Source organism: Nicotiana tomentosiformis, chromosome 9, assembly GCF_000390325.3.
Source record: "Nicotiana tomentosiformis chromosome 9, ASM39032v3, whole genome shotgun sequence".
Taxonomy (NCBI): Eukaryota; Viridiplantae; Streptophyta; class Magnoliopsida; order Solanales; family Solanaceae; genus Nicotiana; species Nicotiana tomentosiformis.
In genome coordinates, this window is record NC_090820.1 from 92,610,981 (window position 1) to 92,637,139 (window position 26,159).

The 26,159-nt window shown below is 39.5% G+C and overlaps 1 protein-coding gene across 1 annotated transcript; it reads left to right on the forward strand.

Moving 5' to 3' along the window:
- Positions 1–20,773: 20,773 nt before the first annotated feature.
- On the forward strand, positions 20,774–21,708 carry LOC104099997 (auxin-responsive protein SAUR50-like). Its single transcript, XM_009607151.4, has one exon. It carries the CDS (start codon positions 20,910–20,912, stop codon positions 21,213–21,215), a length of 306 nt encoding a protein of 101 aa, XP_009605446.1. The 5' UTR covers positions 20,774–20,909; the 3' UTR covers positions 21,216–21,708.
- The last annotated feature ends 4,451 nt before the right edge of the window (positions 21,709–26,159 follow it).

A 26,159-nucleotide genomic window follows, 5' to 3' on the forward strand; every position in this document is an offset into this window, starting at 1 on the left:
GAAAGCCTAGCAGAAGAAACAGAAGCGGGGCTGGTGCCACGAATGGCAAACCCCAAAAAAATGGCAAAAGAAAAAAATATCAAAAGAAAAGAAAATGATGAACAAAGAGAAGGAAAATCACGAGGATAAAAATTTACTGTGAGTATTCACTTTCCATCCAAATTTCGGTGAGAGAAATTTCCAAGATCTCTTATTCATGGGAGCAACATTCAATATTTTTTCTACCCAACCACGTAAGTCAGAAATTTCTGCGGAGACTTCCATGGTTGCTGAAAAATATAAACATACACATATGTGAAGAAAATTATAATGTCAAGGAAAGCAATGAAATAAGAGGAAAAAATACTTACGTGCAAAGTTTCACTTTTCAGAAAAGGGTATATTCTCATCACCCACTAAGTCATGAGTGGGGCAACAACAAATCGAGTGTACCAGCAATGGTCACGATCATCTTTAGGGCTAACTAAAACTCTTTCACTTCTAGCCACGAGGGAGAAAACACCTTCACAAAAAAGTTTTGTAGAATATAGGTGGAGCAAGTGATGGAAGGTAAAAGGGGCGGAAACTAAGTCTGGAAAGTAACGAAGGCAAGCAACTACCCTCCACACAATTGGGCCTATTTGACCGAGGCAAATATAGAAATAACGGTAGAATTCAATGATCACGGGATCAATAGGAGGAGTAAACTCTAAGGTAAAGGGGTAGGTACAAACAAAGGAATAACCTTCATGGTAAGAGGTGCTACTATGATCGACACTAGCTGTCATTACTGAAAAATCAGGTTTCCAGTGATATTCACATCGAACCAAGGAAATGAGTCCTGGAGTAATCAAGATAGGGTAATGATCATCGGATTTAAGAGAAGCTATGGAAGAAACCTGTTTTCTCATAGCTTCACGATCTGATACAAAAGAAAGTTCTTGTGGGACAATCTCAGAAACAATGGGTTCTCGCATGGGTTCGTTATAATCTCCCCCTCTAGAGGAAGATCTAGGAGTTAAGGAAGTTCTAGCCCATATCTGGAAGATCTAGGAGTTAAGAAAGTTCTAGCCCATAGAGAAAGAAGGCTTAGCAGTACTACTTTGAGGAGTAGAACCACGAGTGAAAAATGAACCTAAACTACGTAATCTTCCATGTAATGACCCGACCGGTCATTTTGCTTTATAGAACTTGTTCCCCTAAATAAGGCTCCCCGTATGTGCTTTTACTGTTTTATGACTTATGGGGATGGTGAGTTCGGGATTTAGAAGGGTTCGGGTTGAAATCAGAACACTTCGTTCCTTAGTTGACTTTAAAAAGGCTTAGTATGACTTCGGTCAACATTTTGAGAAAATGAACTCGGAACTGGGATTTGATGGTTCCAATAGGTTCGTATGATGATTTTGGACTGGGCGTATGTTCGAATCAGGTTTTGGACGACCCGAGAATGTTTCAGCGTTTAATAGTGAAAGTTAACTATTTGAAGGTTTTAAAGTTATTTAAATGTGGTTTGGAGTAGGTGTTGGACTAATTGAGGTCCGTTCAGAATTCCGGGCTTGGGAATAGTTTCGTATGGTGATTTAAGACATGCATGCAAAATTTGGTGTCATTCCGAGTAGTTTAAGTATGTTTCGGCGCATTCGGAGAAGTTTGAAGAATTTGAAATTTCTAAGTTGAATCAATTTGGTTTGAGGTATAATTCTTAGTTTCGATGTTGTTTTACGCGTTCCAAGGGTTGGAGCTAGTCCGTTTTATGATTTGAAATTTGTTGGCATGTTCGGGCAGAGCCACGGGGGCCTCAGGAGTTAATCGGACAAGGCTCGGACCAAGTTGGAACTTGGGGGCAACAGCTGAAGCTCCCAGCTTCTGGTGTAACCGCACCTGCGCATGGACAGCCACAGGTGCGAGCTCGCAGAAGTGAGCCACCATCCACAGAAGCGGCCAACAAGAGGGCTGCCAGTGACCGCAGAAGTGGGGAAATGGACCGCACCTGCGAAGGCGCAGGTGTGAGGAAGGCAGCGCAGAAGCAGACAGAGGTCGTAGGTGCGACACACGCACCGAAGAAACGGTCTCGCAGAAGCAAGCCGTTGGTCGCAGAAGCGATGGAGACGGCTAGGAGAAGGACTGCATCTGTGAGGCCCATTCCACAGATGCGGAGCCGCAGATGCGGTGGTTGAGCCGCATATGTGGAAACCACAGAAGGCAGAACACTTTATTTAATACGGGACTTAGGCATTTTTGCTCATTTCTTACACATTTTGGGGGCAATTTTGGACCTGGTTAGAGCGGGATTTTCATCAACCAATTGAGGTAAGTAATTTCTACTGCATATGAGTTAAATACATAGTTTATGGGTAGATCATGACAAGTGTATTAGTGAAAAACCATAAGTTGGATGAAAAACCTAGGGTTTTGGTAAAAATGGTATATAACCACGAAAATGGTTATGGAATTTAGTGAAAATCATATATTTGAGTTTCATAGGTTATGGGTAATGACTTTCTTTAACCATTTCTGAAATCCGGGCATGTGGGCCCAAGGTAAATTTTAGGAATTCTTCAATTGGGGTTGGGTAATCACTTTAATAATTGGGATATGAACTTCCGAGCATGTATTGACTGTTTTCTATATCATTTGACTAGTTTCAAGTCGTTTGGCACTGAATTTAGAGTTTAAACACAATCTTGTTTCGGAAAGTAGGCTTTATGACGAGGTAAGTCTCTATTCTAACCTTGTAATTGGGAATTAACCTCATAGGTAAATTTAATTAATATGTGCTTCTATTTGTGGGGCCTACGTACGCATGATGTGATGAGAGTCCGTACGTAGCTACTAATTATGTTTATGTCCGGGTAATTTTAGGTTTACACCATGCTTTGTTGACACCGTTAATTGATTATGCTTACTAATTATCTTGTATAGAGCTGAGGTTGAGGATTTCAATATTTTAAAAGGTTTCCAGTTAAATTCCTTGTTTAGGAAAGAGTTGAGGGATATTATGATAATTTGGGAAATCTTCGCAAGTATATTACGCGAGCGGTGTAAATTTCCACTACTCTCATGGGAGCATGTCGTTCGCCTCGGCAGGTTAATAGATGTATCTATGGTTCATGTCGTTTGGCCCTCGGTAGTGCACACAGAATATGTATATGTATTATGGGATCGGGCCGTACGTCCTCGGCATAATTCGTGCGTATTAGTACTGGGAGCTCAAGTATATTTGATATTGCTTCATTGGCTTGAGAGGCTAAATGGTTAAATAAGGGAAATTGATTTGGTACTTATTATCAGTGAAAGGATTGTTTATTTATTTCTTGCTTCCGAGGTCTATTGTCATTTATATATTCCATATTTAGTTAGAATTTTATACATTTTATTGTTGGCCCAGAGTAAGTGTCGAAGTCGACCCCTCGTTACTACTTCTTCGAGGTTAGACTAGATACTTACTGGGTACATGTTCTTTATGTACCCACGCTACACTTTTACACTGAATGTGCAGGATCTGAGGCAGGTGCATCTGGATATCAGTCCGGCGTGCATCCTTGACTACTATGAGACTTTGCGGTGAGCTGCCTCCCGAGCTTGTTCCGCAGCAGCCGAAGTCTTCCTGTGCTTTATTTTCTGTCTATTTTGTTTCGGACCACAGTGTAGTACTCTTTCGTATATTCTACTAGTAGCTCATACTCTTGTGACACCAGGTCTTGGAGATTTATGCTAGTAGACACTTGATGGCTTTGGGTTGTTTTACTTATCTCACTTGCTTTAAAAATTTTGATCTCGCATTCTTATTAAACTCTTACTTCTTATTTATACATAAACTAAAAATCAGCAATTTCAAATCTTTAAAAGTGAGGAACACAGAGTTAGTTCATGGTTGTCTTGCCTAGCAGTAACGTTGGGCGCCATCACGACCTATAGGAGAAATTGGGTTGTAACAACATGGTATCATAGCACTAGGTTCACATACGTCTTACAAGTTATGAGCAGGCCTAATAGAGTCTTGCAGATCGGTGTAGAGACGTTTGTACTTATTCGTGCAGTTGATGTTATACTAAGTGTCTTTCTCTTATTCTCTCACAGATGGTGAGAACGCGCACGGCGAATGTTCCATACCCGGGAGGAGTTACTCCCCCTGTTGCCAGAGACTGAGGCAGAGGCCGGGGGAGGGCATCGGCCTGAGTTAGGGGGCGAGGACGTCCCAGAGTGCCCCTGCTATACAATCAGCGGATCCAGCAGAGGGTCCTCTTATCAAGGAGCAGGGTGAGATGCCTACAGCAGAGCCAGCCACAGTGGATTTCATGTCTGCACTGGGATTGCAAGAGGTTATGGGTTGTATGCTACGGTTCATGGATACTATGACCCAGGTTAGTTTATTTCCAGCACACCCACCCATATCTCAAGCGGGATGGGGAGCACAGACCCCTACTGCTCGGGCTTCTGGGCAAGCAACTGCCGTATAGTAGACCCCGTGGGCAGAGCCCGGCCAGTGGCAGCAGCCGTAACTGAGCCCAGACCAGCTGCAGTCAGCGAGCCGCAGAAGTTATTGGACAGATGGACTAGGCTACACCCTCCTGTCTTCGGGGGTGAGCTACATGAGGATCGAGCTACATGAGGATCCCTAGGACTTCATTGATCGGTGCAGGGACAGACTGCACAATATGAGTATATTAGAGTCCCATGGAGTGGATTTTACTACTTTCCAACTGGAGGGAAGGGCTCGTAGATGGTGGCAGTCATATCTTCTCGGTAGACCAGAAGGTTCTCCTCCCATGACTTGGGATCAGTTTACATGCCTTCTCTTGGATAAGTATATTCCACCCTCCCAGAGGGAAGAGTTGCGATTTTAGTTTGAGCAGCTCCGACAGGACCAGATATCAGTGACCGATTATGAGGCGAAATACTCTGAATTGTCTTGCCATGCATTTATGATACTTTCCACTGAGACAGAGAGGGTATAGAGGTTCGTGGAGATCACTCGGAGGATTGATGGTTATTGTCAGTGGGACCGAGAGCAGATGTTGCGGGACAAGCGGTTCCGTCATTCAGGAGGTTTCAACGATGCTCCATCTGGGGGCAGAGGTTAGTTTTGGAGAGGTCAGCCGAGCAGGCCTATATGTACAGCACCTCCGCCTCCTCGGGGTGCTCCAGTTCGACCCTATTTCAGTGCCATGCCAGAGAGTCCCTACCGCCCACCAGCTCTCTAGGGCTCTTTCAGTGGGTATTCAGGCCATCAGGGTCAGACCTCAAGGTAGCAGTCCACCACTCGGAGGGGTTGTTACGAGTGCGGAGATCCAGGCCACATGAAGAGATTTTGTCCCAGACTTCGGGGCAAGGCAGTGCAGCAGGATCAACAGCTGATGATTATAGCACCAGTAGCCGCACCTTCAGGGCAAGGCAGTGTAGTAGGATCAACAGCCAAAGATTACAGCACCAATAGTCGCACTAGCCGTCCGGCCGCCCAGAGGTAGAGGCCAGGTGGGTAGGGGCCGTCCTAGAGGTGGAGGCCAGGCAGGTGGCGCTCCAGCTAGGTTCTATGCTTTCCCGGCTAGGACAGATGCAGTGGCCTCAAATGTCGTGATCACAAGTATTATTTCTATCTACGGTAGGGATGCTTCAGTATTATTTGATCCAGGGTCTACCTATACATATGTATCATCTTTGTTTGCTCATTTCCTGGATGTTCCTCATGAGTCCTTGGGAACTCTTGTTTCTGTGTCCACTCCGGTGGGTGATTCTGTTGTTGTGGATCAGGTCTATCGGTCCTGCATTGTTCATTCTGTGGTTATGAGAGTAGAGCGGATCTTCTACTGCTCGATATGACCAACTTTGAGGTTATCCTGGGCATGGACTGGTTATTTTCATATCATGCCATCCTTGATTGCCATGCCAAGACTATTACCTTGGCGATACCAGAGTTGCCTAGATTGGAATGGGAGGGCTCGTCTGCCAGCATACCTAGTCAGATCATCTCTTTTATGAAGGCTCGACACATGGTCGATATGGGTTATTTGGCTTATCTAGATTATGTTCGGGATACTATAGTGGAGACTCCGGCGATTGGTTCAGTACCCGTAGTTCGGGAGTTCTCCGATGTGTTTCCTTCTAATTTTCCAAGTATGCCACTAGATCGTGATATCGATTTCTGCATTGATCTGGCTCCAGGTACCCAGCCCATATCCATCCCACCGTACCGTATGGCTCCGAAAGAATTGAAGGAGATGAGGAACAGCTTAAGGAGTTGCTAGATAAGGGGTTCTTCAGGCTGAGTGCAGTGTTATTTGTGAAGAAGAAAGATGGGTCTATGTGGATGTGCATTGATTACCGCTAATTGAACAAAGTTACCATTAAGAACAAGTACCCGTTATCGCGGATTGATGATTTGTTTGACCAGTGCCAGGGTATTCTCTAAGATCGACTTGAGATCGGGGTACCATCCGTTGAAGATTCGGGATTCAGATGTTTCGAAGACTGCTTTCCGGACTAGATATGGCCATTACGAGTTTCTAGTAATGTCTTTCGGTTTGACTAACGCCACACCGACATTTTTGGATTTGATGAACAGAGTGTCTAGGCCTTATATTGATTCGTTTGTCATTGTCATCATTGATGACATTTTGATCTACTCGCTCAGCATGGAGGAGCACGAGCAGCACTTGAGAGTGGTGCTTCAGACCTTGCGGGAACAGAACCTATATGCTAAGTTCTCCAAGTGTGAGTTTTGGATAGATTCTGTAGCATTATTGTATTCGACGAGGGTATTAAAGTGGATCCCAAGAAGATTGAGGCAGTTCAGAGTTGGCCTCGTTCTGCTACGACGATTGAGATCAGGAGCTTCTTGTGGTTAGCAGGTTATTATCGTCGATTCGTAGAGGGCTTCTCATCTATTGCAGCACCTTTGACTAGGTTTACCTAGAAGGGTGCTCCATTCCGTTGGTCCGATGATTGTGAGGCGAGATTCCAGAAGCTCAAGACAGCTCTGATTACTGCACTAGTTCTAGTGTTGCCTTCCGGTTCAGGGATGTATACCGTGTATTGTGACGCTTCACGTGTTGGCTTGGGTTGTGTATTGATGTAGGAGGGGCGAGCTATTGCACATGCTTCATGTCAGCTGAAGCCCCATGAGAAGAATTATCCTGTGCACGATTTAGAGTTGGCCGATCTGGAGGCACTATCTTTAAAGGGTGTCCTGTGAGGTTTACACTGATCATCGCAGCTTGCAGCATTTGTTCAAGCAAAGGGATCTCAATTTGAGGCAGCGCAGTTGGCTTGAGTTACTAAAGGACTATGACATTACTATTCTTCATCATCCAAGCAAGGCGAACGTAGTTGCGGATTCCTTGAGCAGAAAGGCGGAGAGTATGGGTAGCTTGGCATTTATTTTAGTAGAGAAGAGGACATTAGCTTTGGATGTTTAGTCCTTGGCTAATAGATTTGTGAGGTTGGATATTTCAGAACCCAGCCAAATCTTTGCATGTATCGTTGCCCAATCTTCACTATTGGAGAAAATCAAGGCTCGATAGTTTGATGATCTGCACTTGTTGGTTCTCAAGGAGACGATACTATAGGGTGGTTCCAATGAGGTTACTATCGGTGAGGATGGTGTTCTGCTACTCCAGGGTCGTCTATGTGTTCCTAACGTCGATGGTTTGAGGGAGAGGATTCTAGAGGAGGCACACAGTTCACGGTATTCTATTCATCCAGGTGCTACGAAGATGTATCGCGGCCTGAGATAGCATTATTGGTGGCGGCGGATGAAGAAAGACATAGTTGAGTATGTTTCGAGGTGTTTAAATTGCCACCAGGTTAAGTATGAGCACTAGAGGCCAGGTGGCCTACTCCAGCAGATGACCATACCTGAGTGGAAATAGGAGCGCATTACTATGGACTTCGTAGTTGGGTTGCCGCGGACCTTGCGAAAGTTTGATGCAGTTTGGGTCATTGTCGATAGGTTGACCAAGTCGGCACACTTCATTCTGGTGTTAACCACGTATACTTCGGAGATGTTGGCCCAGATTTATATCCAAGAGATAGTTTGGTTGCACGGTGTGCCTCTTTCCATTATATCAGATAGAGGCCCTCAATTTACTTCACATTTCTGGAAAGCATTATAGAGTGAGGTCTGGACCCGCGTAGAGCTCAGCACAGCCATTCATCTACAGACCGACGGGCAGTCAAAGAGGACAATTCAGATCTTGGAGAACATACTCAGGGCATGTGTGATTGACTTTGGAGGGCAGTGGAATCGATTCTTGCCTTTGGACGAGTTTTCTTACAACAACAGTTATCAGTCCAGCATTGAGATGGATCCATTTGAGGATTTATATGGTCGGTGATGTCGTTCTCCTATCGGATGGTTTGATCCCGGCGAGGCTAAATTATATGGTACCGATGTTGTGAAGGATGCCTTTAAAAAGGTAACGTTGATTCAGGAGCAACTTTGCACAGCACAGTCCAGACAGAAAAGTTACGCGGATCAGAAGGCTCATGATTTATCATTCATGGTGGGCGAGAAGGTTCTCTTGAATGTCTCATCGATGAAGGGGATCATGAGGCTCGGGAAGAAGGACAAGTTGAGCCCAAGGTTTATAGGTCCATTCGAGGTGTTGACACGAGTTGGGAGGTTTCTTATGAGCTTGCTTTGCCTCCCAGCTTATCGGGAGTTCATCCGATGTTCCACGTGTCTATGCTCCGGAGGTATCATGCCGACATGTCACATGTGTTAGACTTCAGCATGATTCAGTTAGATGAGGGCCTGGGATATAAGGAGGAGCCAGTTGCCATTATTGATAAGCAGGTTCGCCAGTTGAGATCCAAGAGGATTTCCGCGGTAAAGGTTCAGTGGAGGGGCCAACCAGTCGAGGAGGCAACTTGGGAGTCCAAGGAGGACATGCGGAGCAGATATCCACACTTATTCAGCACTCTAGGTATGATTCTAGACCCGTTTGAGGACGAACGTTTGTTTAAGAAGTGGAGAATGTAACGACCCGACCGGTCATTTTTTTTTATAGAACCTCGTTCCCCTATATAAGGCTCCATGTATGTGTTTTTACTGTTTTATGACTTACGGGGATGGTGAGTTCGGGATTTGGAAGGGTTCTGGTTGAAATCGGAACACTTGGTTCCTTAGTTGACTTTAAAAAGGCTAAGTTTGACTTTGATCAATATTTTGAGAAAACAACCCCGGAACAGGGATTTGACGATTCTAATAGATTCGTATGATGATTTTAGACTTGGGAGTATGTTCGAATCGGATTTTGGACGACCCGGGAACGTTTCGGCGTTTAATAGTGAAAGTTAACTATTTGAGGGTTTTAAAGTTATTTAAATATGGTTTGGAGTAGGTTTTGGAGTAATTGAGGCCCGTTCATAATTCCGGGCCAGGGAATAGTTCCGTATGGTGATTTAAGACTTGCACGCAAAATTTGGTGTCATTTCGAGTAGTTAAAGTATGTTTCGGCGCGTTTGGAGAAGTTTGAAGAATTTGAAATTTCTAAGTTGAATCAATTTGGTTTGAGGTATGATTCTTAGTTTTGATGTTGTTTTACATGTTTCGAGGGTTCGAACGAGTCCGTTTTATGATTTCAAACTTGTTGGTATGTTCGGGCGGGGCCCCGGGGGCCTCGGGAGTTAATCAGACAAGGCTCGGACCAAGTTGGAACTTGGGGGAATCAGCTGAAGCTCCCAGCTTCTGGTGTAACCGAATCTGCGCATGGACAGCCGCAGGTGCGAGCTCACAGAAGCGAGACACGAGCCACAAAAATGGCCAAGAAGGGGGCTTCCAGTGACCATAGAAGCGGGGAAATAGACCGCACTTGCGAAGGCGCAGTTGCGAGGAAGGTAGTGCAGAAGCGAATAGAGGTCGCATGTGCGACACACGCACCGCAATAGCGGTCTCACAGAAGCGAGCCGCTGGTCGCAAAAGCGAAGGAGCCAGCTAGGAGAAGGACCGCTTCCGCGAGGCCCTTTCCGCAGATGCGGTGGTTGAGCCGCAGATGCGAAAACCACAGAAGGCAGAGCACTTTATTTAATACGGGACTTAGGCATTTTTGCTAAATTCTTACACATCTTAGGGGCAATTTTGGAGCTGGTTAGAGAGGGATTTTCATCAACCAATTGAGGTAAGTAATTTCTACCGCATGTGAGTTAAATGCATAGTTTATGGGTAGATCATGATATGTGTCTTAGTGAAAAATCATGGGTTGGATGAAAAACCTAGGGTTTTGGTAAAAATGGTATTTAACCACGAAAATGGTTATGGAATTTAGTGAAAATCATATATTTGAGTTCCTGAGGTTATGGGTAACGACTTTCTTCGAATATTTCCGAAATCCGGGCATGTGGGCCCGGGGGTGAATTTTAGAAATTCTTCAATTGGGGTTGCGTAATCACTTTAATAATTGGGATATGAACTTTCGAGCATGTATTGACTGTTTTATATAACATTTGACTAGTTTCAAGTCGTTTGGCACCGAATTGAGGGTTTAAGCATAATCTTGGACCAGAAAGTAAGCTTTGAGACTAGGTAAGTCTCTTTTCTAACCTTGTAAGAGGGAATTAACCCCATAGGTGAATTTAATTAATATGTGCTTCTATTTGTGGGGACTTCGTACGCATGAGGTGACGAGAGTCCGTACGTAGCTACTAATTATACTTATGTCCGAGTAGTTTTAGGTTTACACCATGCTTTGTTAACAACGTTAATTGATTATGCTTACTAATTATCTTGTATTGAGATGATGTTGAGGATTTCAATATTTAAAACTTTTCCAGTTAAATTCCTTATTTAGGAAAGAGTTGAGGGATATTATGATAATTTGAGTGGGGTAAATTTCCACTATTCTCATGGGAGTGGGCCGTTCGCCTTGGCAGGTTAATAGATGCATCTATGATTCGTGCCGTTCGACTCTCGGTAGTGCACACAGTATATGTATATGTATTATGGTATCGGGTCGTACGTCCTCGGCATAATTCGTGCGCATTAGTACTGGGGGCTCAAGTATATTTGATATTGCTTTATTGGCTTGAGAGGCTAAATGGTTAAATAAGGGAAATTTATTTGGTGCTTACTATCGGTGAAAGGATTGTTTATTTATTTCTTGCTTCCGATTTATATTGTCATTTATATATTCCATGTTTAGTTATGTAATGACCCGACCGGTCGTTTTGAGTGTATTATCCCCGATCCCCTATTTACTGCTTTTCCCGTATCTATTTCTGCTTATGTGACTAGCCGGGAGGTCTTGTTTTTGGTTTCGAAGTATTTTGGGACACTTAGTCCCTAAAGCGCAAGCTTAAGTCTTAGGATTTTGACCTTAGTCGGAATTGTGTGAAGACAACTTCGAAATGGAGTTATGTTAGTTCGTGTAGCTCCCATGGGTGATTTTGGACTTAGGAGCGTGTCCGGACTATAAAATTTGAAGTCTGTAGCTAATTTAGGCTTGAAATGGCGAAAGTTGAATTTTGGGAAGTTTGACCGGGGGATTGACTTTTTGATATCGGGGTCGGATTACGATTCCGGAAGTTGGAGTAGGTCCATAATATTATACATGAATTGTGTGCAAAATTTGAGGTCAATCGGACGTGGTTTGGTATGATTCAGCATCGTTTGTAGAATTTGGAAATTTCGAAGTTCATTAAGTTTGGATCGGAGAGTGATTCATGTTTTTGTTATTTTTTGATGTGTTTTGAGGGCTCGACTAAGTTCGTATGGTGTTTTAGGACTTGTTGGTATATTTGGTTGAGGTCCCGGGGGGCCTCGGGGGTGTTTCAGATGCTTAACGGTTTGAATTTGGACTTAGGCAAATGGCTGATGTTTTCTGATATCTGGTGGTTTTGCACCTGCGGTGGGGAGACCGCAAGTGCGTACTCGCACGTGCGGATGAAGGAGCTCAGAAGAGGGAATGGAGGAGATGGCCAGGGGTCGCATGTGCGAGGGAATTTTTGCATCTGCGATCCTGCAGATGCGCTTGAAGCTCCGCAGATGCAGAGAGTGAGCTGGAGGGAAAGATCGCAGAAGCGGACCCTTGTCCGCAGGTGCGCACACACAGGTGTGACCTCTTGCTCGCAGATGCGTACCCAGTCCCTTAAGTCATTTTCGCACCTGCGAGGAAAATTCTGCAGGTGTGGCACCGTAGGTGCAATAGTATGTCCGCAGATGCGGAAGAACGGGGAAGAAAATGGAATTTCGAGGGTTTGATCCCATTTCGATTTTGGGACTTTGAGAGCTCGGTGTGAGGCGATCTTTCGAGGTTTCTTTAAGAAGATTGTTGGGGTAAGTGATTCTAACTCGGATTGGACTATATTTCATGAATCTATTACTATTTTCATCATCTAATTAGGGTTTTGAGTTGTAAATTTGGGGGAAATGGTAGAAACTTCATTGGCTAAAATTTTGAGTTTTGGAAGGTGATTTGAGGTTGTATTCGAGTAATTCTTGTATGGTTGGACTCGTGAGTGGATGGGTGTTCGTATTTTGTGACTTTTGTTGGATTTTGAGACGTGGGCCCGGGGACCGGTTTGAGCCTATTTCGGATTTTGGCTTATAATTTCATGTTTTTCTTGTGAAATTGATTCTTTTAGCATATATTAATTATATCGTACTGCTTGTGGCTAGATTTAGTGCATTTGGAGATTGATTCGAGGGGCAAAGTTATTTCGGAGTAGGATTTGGCGCGGTTTGAGGTAAGTAAAAGTTTTAAATTCTGTCCTGAGGGTATGAAACCCTGGATTATTGGATTATGTGAGTATTTTAGAGGTGACGCACATGCTAGGTGACGGGCGTGTGGGCGTGCACCGTAGGAATTGGGACTTGGTCCATTCTGTGAAACTGTAAAGTTGAATAACTTGTTGCTAGCTATATGCTCTCCCTGTGTTATAGAAATTTAACTGCAAATCATGTTAGAAATCATGCTTACGCTATGTGATGGTACTGTTGGGACCCGCAGAGGTCGCGTACTTATTGAATTACTTACTAATTGATATCTTGTTCTCAGTCAAGGTTTTACTTGCATATCATTTCTCAGCCTCTTCTTGATTCTTGTTGATACACTATGTTATCTTTGTTTGGGCCGATCTTTGTGATTTCCGAGAGACTAGAGAGGTTGATGACTGAGTGAGGCCAAGGGCCTGTTTGTGAGGTATTGATACTATGGCACGTGAGATGTCTGTGCAGCACGTGAGTTGTCCGTGCGATTCCACATATTGATACTATAGCACGTGAGTTGTCCGTACAACGCGTGAGTTGACCGTGCGGATATAGCGCTTGGGCTGAAAGGAGCCCCTTCGGAGTCTGCACACCCCTAGTAAGCACAGGTACCTATTGAGTGTGAGTACTGAGGGCTGAGAGCCGAGTGATTTGAGCTGTTGTGACGAGTTGAGTGGCTATTGTCCTGAGAGGCTGTACTTGCTTTTTTTCATTTGTTGGCGAACTTAGTTACTATCTGTCATTGTTGTGAAATTCCTGAAAGATTTAATAAAACTGATTGGACTTAAACTGCCAGATGCGAAAGCATGTCTATTCTTTGCTGGAATTATTGAAAATAAATTGTAATTGTATAGCTCGTCACAGCTTCTCAGTTCCTTATTTATTTCTGTTACTTGCTGAGTTGGTTGTACTCATGCTACACCATGTACTTCATGTGCAGATCCAGGTGTGTTTGATGACGGAGGTCGTTGAGTTCATGTGCGATCAAGTATCGAAGACTACGAGGTAGCTACCGAATACTTAGACACTATTTTTATTAGATTGGATATCTAGATGCTCGTGACTTGGTGACACCCCGATGTTTGGGGATATCTTTCCGCATTTTATTTTGAATTCAACTCCGGTTTTTGTAAAATATTCTAGCATGAAAAAGCTTTTAATTATCCTTTTTATGAAATATTGAAGTATTTTTGAAAGGTCGGCTTGTCTAGTACCATCGATAGGCGCCATCACAACAGGTTAGAGTTTTGGGTCGTGACAAGTTAGAGTTTTATACAATTTATTGTTGGCCCATAGTAAGTGTCGAAATCGACCCCTCGTCACTACTTCTTCGAGGTTAGACTAGATACTTACTAGGTACATGTTCTTTATGTACCCATGCTACACTTCTACACTGAATGTGTAGGATCTGAGGTATGTGCATCTGGATATCAGTCTGGCGTGCATCCTTGACTACTACGAGACTTTGTGGTGAGCTGCCTCCCGAGCCTATTCCGCAGCAGCCGAAGTCTTCCTTTCCTTTATTTTCTGTCTATTTTATTTCGGACAGCAGTGTAGTACTCTTTTGTATATTCTACTAGTAGCTCATTTACTTGTGACACCAGGTCTTGGAGATTTATGCTAGTAGACACTTGATGGCTTTGGGTTGTTTTACTTATCTCACTTGCTTTAAAAATTTTGATCTCGCATTCTTATTAAACACTTACTTCTTATTTATGCATAAACTAAAAATCAGCTATTTCAAATCTTTAAAAATGAGGATCACAAAGTTAGTTCACGGTTGGCTTGCCTAGCAGTAACGTTGGGCGCCATCACGGCCTATAGGAGAAATTGGGTCGTGACATGCCACCTCTCCTACTCCTGGTAGGGGCAGTAGAAGGAGGAAGTTCATCAACGATAACAACTTTACACAGGTCTGATGATGAAAAAGGATTTAATGAACGAGAAGACATCTTGAATGGTGGAAATATAGGAAAAAGAAGAAGAACTATAAGAGAAGTTGGGGAGATAAATGCAAGGAAGAAGGGATTTTCGAAATTGAGTGTGATGAGGTATTTATAGGGGAAACAACCGTCATCAGAGATGGTCATTATGAACTGTCACCATGGAACCGTCACTTCCTGACTGATGCAGCCACAGAAAAACCCTAAAAGGGCGTTGAAAACTATAGAACTAATTACAATGAGACACGTATTTTGAGCATTAAATAGACATGACGTAAGTCTCATCGATTCTGAAGAAGGTATTATGATAATCGGGAAAAGGCGGCGAGAAATTCTTGCCATAAATACTTACCACTTCCTGAATATCCAATTGAAAATATTCAGAAAGTGGGGGGACTATCTGTATCGCTGAAAAAAAGGCATGACGCGTGGACCATCAACAAGGTGACAAGTGACACTTTCAGTTAAGTGAATTAAAGGAATTGAAAAGGCACGAATGAAACACCCCCGGTGTTCCATCAGAAAAGTTATCAGCCCTGATAGTTGTAAAAGAAGAAATATGCACGGGATGAATGAAGATCATAAAATGAAAAGATTCATGAGTATGTTATAAATAAGGAAGGGAAATCGGCATTGATCTTGATTACGAGAAATCTTCAAACATCAATGTAACCGTTACAATTATATATGGTAATGGGCAGTCAAGGCAATTAATGCCATTAATAAGCCAGAATCAAGCAGAGAAACCATTATAATTATGTATCCTTATATAAGGAATCGATCCTCATTTGTAAAGACATCTAAATCTTTATGAATATATGCAATTAGTCTTTTACTTTATTCAAAGTGTTCGAACCGCAATTCTGGGAGAGATTGGCGGTCTACATTAAGCTTTCTTTCCTTATCTTAATTTCCATTATTCTTTTTATTATTTGAATTATCAAGAAAGTGAAGTAATTTTCATTATCAGTAACCCGATTTTTTCTTGATATCCATTTCGTTCGAGAAATCTATTTTTGGGTTAAACAATAGATTTTAAGTTGAAAACTCTACGGCAGACTAAAGTTGCAAATACACCCACGACTTTTCGACTTGGATTTTATATACAGTAGAACAAAATGAATATAATTTCTATAAAATCTGCATCTATTATGGCAAAACATTAATAAATGTAATGGTACCCGCATTTATTGAGTATATTGACTTATAATTTCTAATGCATTTTTATTCACGTGCTTATTCAAAATTTAATTGGTGATCACTATAAGAAAATGCCATTTTTGTGTTCCTTAATTAATACTGGTCCTAAGCTCCTTTTGTTATCCATTCTCATTCATAGAACATGAAAGTACCCACTTCTATTGACTTTTATTACTTAATTTTATTTTGGAAGCTTTAGTTCCCTGTATTTATGTTCTTTTCGGGGACGGTCTAGATACTAAAGCACTTGATTTATGTCCCAAAATTACTATTTTTATATATAAAATAAATAATTTATATAATTATTTCTTATCATTGATACACTTCTTCTTTTATTTTTGTATCAGTGTTTAATAACTTAATTTCTTTCTCTCAATAATTAGTACAACCTAACTAATTTTCAACCAATTTTATTCTACTTTGTTGTTGAAACCTTTTTCTCTATTCATTAATTAGTCACCTAACTCTATTTAATAATAATCCAACTTATCATTTATTTTTTCTCACATAAATTAAACATTTTCTGGGTTCTCTTATTTCAGTTATGATGCAGTCAAGCACGCAAGTGTCGCAACAAACAAAGTTTGCAACGTCTAGTTTATTATTTTTTTGGTATTTTATAAAACCAAATTGTCTTTTTTTTTTCATTCTTCATACTCACTTGCCTATTTTGTCAAACACTTGTCCAGAGGCGGATTCAGGATTTGAACTTTATGGGCTCCTGTCTTAATCTCAAATTAATATACAATAATAACTAGGTTCACAGTTAGGTATTTATGTATAGTTAATGAATTTTTTAATAAAAGATACATGGTCTATGCAAATGTTATTGCGTTCCCGAAAACCCATATAATATACTCTAGATTCTCCACTGCATTTGTCCTCATTAAATATTATATATACTAAATATATTCAAAGTTTAAGTAACATACATAATCCGTGTAAGTAATTTTTATATCACCATGTTACCTTTATCTGTTGTTAATATTACAAATCCCACATTTTAAGAAGGTTTACGTGTAAGTTTTCTTTAAGTGATCTAATAGGGTAAAAATAAACTCATATATTTAAGGTCTCTTATTAAGATTCGGCTTTAGGCCTCCCATGCTATTGAGCTCCCCCCGGTTCTTTTTTAGTTGTATTTAATTTATGTTCTTTTTGTTGGGTATAGGAAGGATATATTCAACCACGAGTATTTACAGAGCCAGATTCAAGATTTAAATTTAATAATTTCAATTTTGTACTGAATTTATTGTACTATTAAAGTTATAGATTCAGATATAATATTTATTGAAACTTTATTACGTGTATATATATATATATATCAAAAGTTTTGAGTTCAAATGAACCCGTAGCAAAAAGTCGAGTACCCAAGGTCATAGGTATTAGCTAGCCTAGCATGAGCCAACTCAAGTGTACTTGTTGCTTTTATATCTATATTTATCATGACAAAGCTGTTGGAGAATTTATTTCTATGGTATTTTAGAGAACTTATCACTCAAAAGGCAACTTTCTGGGCCATGGAACATGGGAAAGAGAGAAGTTCTCATAGTGGGCGTTTGAACATAAGAATTATAAAATTAAAAAAAAAAAAGTAAAAAATATTTTCAAGTGAAAATATTATGTAAAAATTAAAGTTGTGTTTGGACATTAATATAATTTTGGGTTGTTTTTAACGTTTTGTGAGTGATCTCAATGAAAATTTTGAAAAACAGCTTTTTAGAGTTTTTAAAATTTTTGAAAAATTCCAAAATGTATCTTCAAGTGAAAATTGGAAAATATATGACCAAACGCTGATTTCGAAAAACTGTGAAATTTTTTCGAAAAATGTAAAAAATTTCTTATGTCCAAACGGGCTCATAATCTGTCACCAAAGCAGAAGATTATGTTTGGATTATTGTTACAAATCGTTTCATAATGCACCGTATTGTATTGTGTTATATTGTTTGATGAATACAATGTTTGGATAAATTATATCATTTGTCGTCGTTTCATGATGTCATGCACCAATAATATGAAGAATAAACTTGCAATATTACTAAGAAAAAATAGGATACGAAGTAGAATTATTATATAAAAGAGTAGGATAAAGGATAAAATATGATTATTTAATAATAAGGAAGGGCGAGATGAGAGAAAAAAAAAGCTAACGACCCCACCAAACCAAATCTGTCGTTCCATAAAGTGACACTTTTTATCGTTACGTAACAACGGATTTAACGATACGATACAATAAAATTTAAGAAACAATCAAAACAAACAATATATTTAAGGTACCAATACGATACAATACAATAACTAACAACCGTCCAAACAAGCTGTAAGAAACTTATATTTTGTCAGCTTTTGTGTGCTTATGTTGTTGGAAATAAGGTTTATCAGGGTCACATGCAAGGTTTTCAATTTTGAGACATTTCACTTTCATATTATTGGGTTGTAACGAAATTCCAATAAAATAAAAGGGAAAAAAACATATATAAGAGGCAAATTAAGCGAGAAAATTGACTTAACCTTTTTGTCCATGAAGAAATCTTAATGAAAGTGAGAAGACAAGCTGATAGATTATTGCTTGATTAACTACTGGAGTATATAAAAAGAAGGTCACATACAACGGATGTAAATCAAATTGAACTCAACAAATTTAAATTATAAATCTACCTCTAATTTAGTGTTGCGTTTTATAACGTAGAATAATTATTTAAAGCTGTCCTGTTGTCAGCTTGCAGACATGTAGAAGCCATGTGGATAAATCTTATACGGTTAGAACTGCCACGTGGATATGATAACAACTATGATGACGGTTAAAAATAACTAATTTTCCAAATTCTTTGGAAGTAAATTTGTTTTTTTCCTTTCTAATTTTTCTTTTAGGTGAGGCTTAAGGAGGGGACCTATGTTTTGACCATTATGGTCCGGCTCTTTTCTGGAACCCGCACATAACAGGAGTTTAGTGCACCGAATTGTCTCCCCTTTCCAGGGAGGGGAGGCACAGAAGAGCTTGATAAGAATCAAATCTTGCAATACAATGTATACTAGTTATTACTTATTAGTTAGCTAGGGCTCTAATGTCAAGTAAATTTGTGTTGTTTTTCTTCTACTTTTGGTCGTAAGAAACATGGAACACCAAATTAAATTTAACTCTAATAGTTATATGGTCTTCCCCTCGACAACTGTCGTCTTTAAAAGATGAGAACCATGTGGATAATGTCATACAAGAATTGTAAGGTGTACAAAACAAGGTGTTATTGCATAACACCCATTTCATATGGCAATCAATTATTATTAGCTTTGTACGTAAATTGTAATTAAGCTTTCCCTGAGCGAGAAGGGGAGTCTTACAGCAACGGTAAAGTTTCTCCGTGTGGCCTATAGGTCACGGGTTCGAATCATTGAATCAGCTACTGATGCTTGCATCAGGGTAGACTGCCTAGGTCACATCTTCTTAAAGTGCGACCTTTCCTTATATCCTCTGTGAACGTGGGATATTTCATGCACTGAACTACCTTTTTTTGCCTTTAAGTGGTAGCAATCCGACGGAGACGCTTGCGTAGAAGAAAACTCAGATCAGTATTTGTGATTCTTATGGTTAATGCTTGATTTGATATAAATGGCTGGCGTGAATCATACGACAAATTTGAAAGGATTTTGGGTCAATTCAAAAATAAGTTGACTAATGTGTTATTGGTTCATGAATCATTTTCTGTTTTATATACTTCTGAAAAATCTTGGACATAATTTGAAATAAACACGAGTATACTTGATTAGTTGGTAAATTTGATCTGTCGAGACAAAAAGATTATTTTTCTCTCATCAAGTGTTCAGTAAATAATAAAACTATGTGACAAATTAGCCTACCACTTTTATATGCCTCTTTTTGGAGTTCTTCTCTCGATTTTGTGTATTCTTTTTTATGCCGTTTGTGCATATAGATCAATTGACCGAACCATATTAAATATTTGTGTCTCTTTGATACGATAATAGTTAAAAGTTTGGAGCCACCGAGAGGTGGAATATGTGAGATTCTGAAAACGAAAAAACCTTTCGGTAGAAAATGCTTTACTCCCGTTAAAAAAACTTATTCAATGCGAATTCAAATTAATCGGATCCGTTTTTAGCATCGCTAAGTTGAATTATTCAAACTAGTGAGATTTATATACCCGAGGGTTAATATGATTAAAATTTTGGGCATCATTATTTAGAAGTATAAGAACAGAGGTGAAAAAGAACCGAGAAGGTCCCACTTCAAGGGTAATAAACATCATAAAATCCAACCAACTTGAATCACCGAAAGTGGATAGATTTTTTTGTTGATCATTTTTACACTTTCCCCTCTAGATACTTGTTCTTATTTCAAGTTGTTTCCAAGAAAGTAACTAAAATATACTTATTTATACAGGTACAAACTGTACCCTCATTACCCCCTATGTACTCTCCTGGCTCCTACCACGACTATTTAACGCAATAATTAGTGACTGTTTTTACGGGCACCAACTCATGACCTATAGATTATACGATAACTTCACTATTATTATTTATATTATATTAAAAATCTTTTACCAATCAAAGTCTTAGTGCAACTGAAAGAGTTACTTTCATATAAGATTACAGATTCAAACGTGAAAATAACTTTGTATAAAAATAATATGCATGCAAAGCACTTTACGTACAATACATTCAATGTGATTGGTCCCTTCTCCAAACCTACACACAACGAAAGCCTAAGTACACTGAGCTGGCCTTTTATTAAAGATAAAAGGAACAGTCACCGGGGCTGCATTTTGGGTTTTAGCTATAGGGAGGTGAGTGGTCCAATCTAGTGTTTTTAGGTGGGGTAACAAAAGTAGGGCATAGGACCAATGGAAGAAAGAACAAAAGAGACTCAATGCCTTTATACAAGACTAATCCCTAAACAAAACTTATTTAGTTCATCTGTTCCCACACATTCCATGTGCCTTTGTTTTTCCATCTCCTCCTATAATACTCTCCTTTCTTACAATCCTTCCCCAAACAACTCAAAATAACAAAACTTTAAGCCACCCCAATTGAACATTTCCCCCTTAATTCTTCTCATATCAAGAACCAAAATGGCTCTAAAGAAATCAAGCAAACACTTTACTCAAACTGCAGCCTTCAAACAAATTATGAAAAGGTGTTCAAGCTTTGGAAAGAATGAGAATGGATACCCTGAAGATGTCCCAAAAGGCCATTTTGTAGTATATGTGGGTGAAAATAGAAGCAGATATATAATTCCCATTTCTTGGTTGATACATCCTGAATTTCAAAGTTTGCTTCAAAGGGCTGAAGAAGAATTTGGATTTAATCATGATACGGGACTTACTATCCCTTGTGATGAAGAAGATTTTTGCTCCCTAATATCAATGTTCAGATAAAAAAATTGAAGGACTTGAGTTGATGATCTTTTCTTATAAATTTTTTTACTTGGAAATTATCAGTGAGCCACCACTAAAGAGATGAAAAGTAAGACTGTGTACAAAAGATCTAATATAGTCCAACTCTTCTCTGGAGTCTGGATTATACGCACGACACCAGTTTAGTGTGTTGGGCTGTCCTTCATTGGTCAGACACGAAAGATATGGCAATGGCATCAAGTGAATAGTTAACTAATCAGGAAGAAACCCCATCTAATTATTTAGGGGTGAGTTTGCACAATCACATGTACTTAATATTTTGATCAGCGATTCAGCGGTGTTAAATTTGCGCCCGTTTAAAAATTCTTGGTATTGCTGTTCATGAGATAAAAAGAGATATTTCACCATTATTATTTATGCAAGTATGCAACTGCCCGTTTGTGTTAGAATTTGCACCTGATAAATTTCTATGTGACGTTTATGAATTAATTACAAGATGAAAATTAATTCCTTATTTCTTCATTTTGGTCAAAGATAATGTATAGCAAAACAGTCTTTACAATATCAAGGCATTTGTGCCAGATTGCCTTGCATAAAAGGTTGACTCTTCATTTCAGTCAATGAGAAGATTCCCCTTATCTAAAGTTTTTTGTATGGCACTTTAATTTCTAAATACTTTTTGTCACGCGACAAAAAAACATAACTATCAAAACTTTTTAGAAGATAATGTATTCGACTTGATTAAGGTAAATGATCACTAGAGGGCAAATGCAATCTACGTACAATGGGCTCAAGTTAACGTGAACATAGTGCTTTCATTAAAAGCTATGGAGTATTAAAATTTCGACAAATATCAAATTTTGAACATACTTTTAAGCATACAAGTTATTCATACTAAAAGCCTAAAACATTAAAATTTATCATTAAAATTCTGAATTCACCTTTCCTTTATCAAATTTAAAGTGGATGACTAAAAAGATGTATACTTCCACTAATACAAGTTAAAGCCATCAATGTACAGAGTGTAGTATGAATACAACCGACCAAATGTACTCAATAAGTAATAAGACTAACCTTGGGCTGAAAGCAGTGACGAGCTCAACAGGTACAACCCTAATATAGAGTTAACAGTACAGAAATGTAGACATGCTTTCAAGTTTATCAGTTTAAGTACAATACGGGTAAAATATGCTAAGTGTGACTGAAATGAGGAACAGTAAATCACTATATCTACATGTCAATTATGCCTTCCAACTGTAATGCAACACAATGATAAAATCATATGCATATTCTCGGAGTATCAATTCTCCCATTCCTCCCAGTCACTCAATCCTCACAGTCACTCGATCCTCACAGTCACTCAGTCCTCCCAATCGCTTGACACTCACACTCGCACTCAGTAGGTACCTGCGCTCATTGCTGATTAGTCAGACTCCGGAGGAGCGGATCCTGCCAAAGTGCTAAAATTAGCCAATCATGGCATGAATCAATAAAGCATGTTGCGGCGTGCAGCCCGATCTAATAAACACCCTCATAATCAGGCCCTCGGCCTCACTCAGTCATCAATCTCTCCAGTCTCTCGGGCTCACGAATATCATGACAATCAGCCCAAACAATGATGATATGATGTATCAATATATGGCAACAGAGACTGAGATATGATATGCAAATGATAGATGTGGCTGAGTACATGATTGCAAATTAAGCAAGTAATTCAACAACAACACGATTTCTGTGGATCCCAATAGTACCAGCATATAGCCTAAGCATGATTTCTAACATGAATCACAACTCAATTTCTCTAACACATGGAGAATATATGGATAATAACAAGATTATTTGACTACACAGTTCTACGGAATCGACCGAATCATAATTCCTACGGTGCACGCCCACACGCCCGTCACCTAGTATGTGTGTCACCTTAACACCAACCATATAACACGTAATTCAGGGATTCATACCCCTAGAATCAAGTTTAGAAGTGTTACTTACCTCAAACAGCACAAATCTGTACTCCTTTAAGACCTTGCCTCGTGAATCGGCCTCCGAACGACTCGAATCTAGTCACAAACAACTCGATACAATCAACACAAGCTATATGAATCAATTACATATGATTAAGCTAAGTTCATAAGTGTCATGACCCGGAATTCCCACCTTTAGGATCGCGATGACGTCTAACATTTCACTTGCTAGACAAGCCAACGTTAGAATAATCTTAAGCATTTTTTAAACAAATCCAATTAAACGGATGTCAACTACTGAAATAACTATGATGAAAATAAAATAAAGTGTGGAAAGCCATAACAACTGAAATATCTAAATACATCCCCGAATCTGGTGTCACAAGTGCACGAGCTACTAGAATAATACAGATAAAGGTCTGAATGAAAGTAAAATTGTCCGATAGAATATACACAGCTAAGATAAAGTAGAAGGGGACTTCAGAGCTGCGGACATCGTGCAACTATACCTCAAATCTCCTCTGGGTAGCTGAATCCAAACAAGTCTACGGTATGCCACTGGGACCAACTCCAGTATCTGCACAAGAAGTACAGAGTATAGTATGAGTACAACCGACCCCATGTACTTGTAAGTGTCGAGCCTAACCTCGACGAAGTAGTGACGAGGCTATAACAGAACACCTACGTAAACAACCTGTACAAGTATATACATATATGAAGCAGTAACGAACACAATGATTAGCAATGTACAATTTGAGTGGGAACATGCGAAAGGGAAAAGATACGATAATTACGGCAGGAGAAATATTGCGTAGCATTCAAATAAATCATCAAAAATAAAGAAAGGTAGCTGATAGTATAAAAATGGCACGACACCCCCATTCGTGCTTTTACTCTCATCCTTACCATGAAATGATGATGTCATAAGTAACATGAAATGGCACGGTATCACTCTTCGTTCTTTAACTCTCTTCCTTGCCACAATATAATGAATAAATAACATAAATGGCAAGGCATCACCATTCACCATTCGTGCTTTAACTTTCTTCCTTGCCATAATATAATGAATAAATGATATAAATGGCACGGCATCACCCTTTGTGCTTTAACTCTCCTCCTCACTTTATAAATCAATAAATGGTAATATAAAAATGACACGACATTACCCTTTGTGCTTTTACACTCTTTCTTACCGCGGAACAAGGATTATATAACTTCGAAAAAATAATTTAAATGCGGGGATTTATATTTATCGTTCAATATGATACCAGGGTACCAACCTCAACTTCCAAAATATTTAACAATTATAAAATGAGCAATAAATACAGAAAATAATGATCAAACAAGTATTAGCCTAACCCAAGCATAGATATTGTAATTAAATAGGCAATAAATCATTAAAAAAAAAAAAGTTCCACCCGCATGCTTTAACTCAATAACAACACATAAGTACTCGTCACCTCACATATACGTTGTACCCAGACATTTAATCACGTAGAAAATAGGCAAAAAAATCCTATTCCCTCAACTCAAGGTTAATCACGACACTTACCTTGCTTCGCAACTCAAGCAATCACTCGACCACGGCCTTTCCTTTCGAACAAGTCTTCGAATCTAGTCACAAACAATTCAATATACTCAACACAAGCTGTAGGAATCAATTCCATATGAAAATGCTAAGTCTCCAAATTAAAATCTGAAAAGTCAACTCAAAAATGAACATGGGGCCAACGTCTTGGAACCCGACAAAATTTATGAAATCTGAATACCCGTTCCGATACGAGTCCAGCTATAAACAATTATCGAATTCCGATATTGAATCACCCTTTAAATCCTCAATTTTCAATTTTGGAAGATTTTACAAAATCTCATTTTCTTCCATTCAATTAACTAATTAATGATGTAAATAAGTATGAAATCAAGAAATATAACTAATTTTGGATAAAGAACACTTACCCAACTCAAACTCGTGAAAATTCCCTCAGAAACTCATCTGAGCTACTCGAATAACAACAAGTCCCGTAACATAACGCGGACCTACTCGAGGTCTCAAACAACGTCAAAACTACAAATCGCACCTCTTTAAATTTAATGAATTTATGAAATTTTTAATTCTATAACTCGCGCCAAAACATGTCAAACCAATCCGGAATGACCTCAAATTTTGCATGTAAGTCCCACATGACATAACAGAGCTAGTCCAACTATCGCAATTGGAATCTGAGCCTGATATCAACAAAGTCAATTTACGGTCAAACTTGGGAATTCTTTAATCCTTTAAATTTATAGTTTTCAACAGATGGTGATAATTCAAGCTAAGAACCTTAGAATTCAATTTCGGGCATACGCCCAAGTCACAAATCACGATACAGACCCACCAGGGCCGTCAAAACATTAATTCGGGATCTGCTTTCTCAAAATATTTACCGTAGTCAACTCAAATGAGTTGTAAAACATAATCTCAATTTTTTATCAATTTTTTCACACAAAAACCTCTCGGATTAAGACACGGACTGCACACGCAAATCAAGAAATGCTGAATGGAGCTAATCGAGGTCTCAAAAATACAGAAATGAAGGTTAAAATTAAAGATGACCTATCGGGTTATCATATTAAGCAAAAGTGAAAAAGTCAACTCAAAAAGTCAAACTCGGGCCCACGTCTCAAAATACGACAGAATTGTAAAAATCAGAACACCCATGCAACCACGAGTCCAACAATAGCAAAATTACTCAAATCCGATCACAACTCGACATTCAAATCCTCAAATTAAAGACTATGAAGTTTCTACAAATTTTCCAAATGTTTCCAACCCAAAACACTAATTAAATAATAAAAATAACGATAGATTCATGCCATTTAACCAAATCTGAGTTAGAATCACTTACCTCAATCACTTCCTTGAAAATCCCTCCAAGAATCGCCTCAATCCGAGCTCCCAAAATCAAATTATGAAATATAAATCTAACCCTCATTTTTGATATTTAAAAGTCTGCCC

Coding starts and splice junctions, on each gene's coding strand:
- LOC104099997 (XM_009607151.4), top strand. CDS start 20,910: ATGGCTCTAAAGAAATCAAGCAAACACTTTACTCAAACTGCAGCCTTC.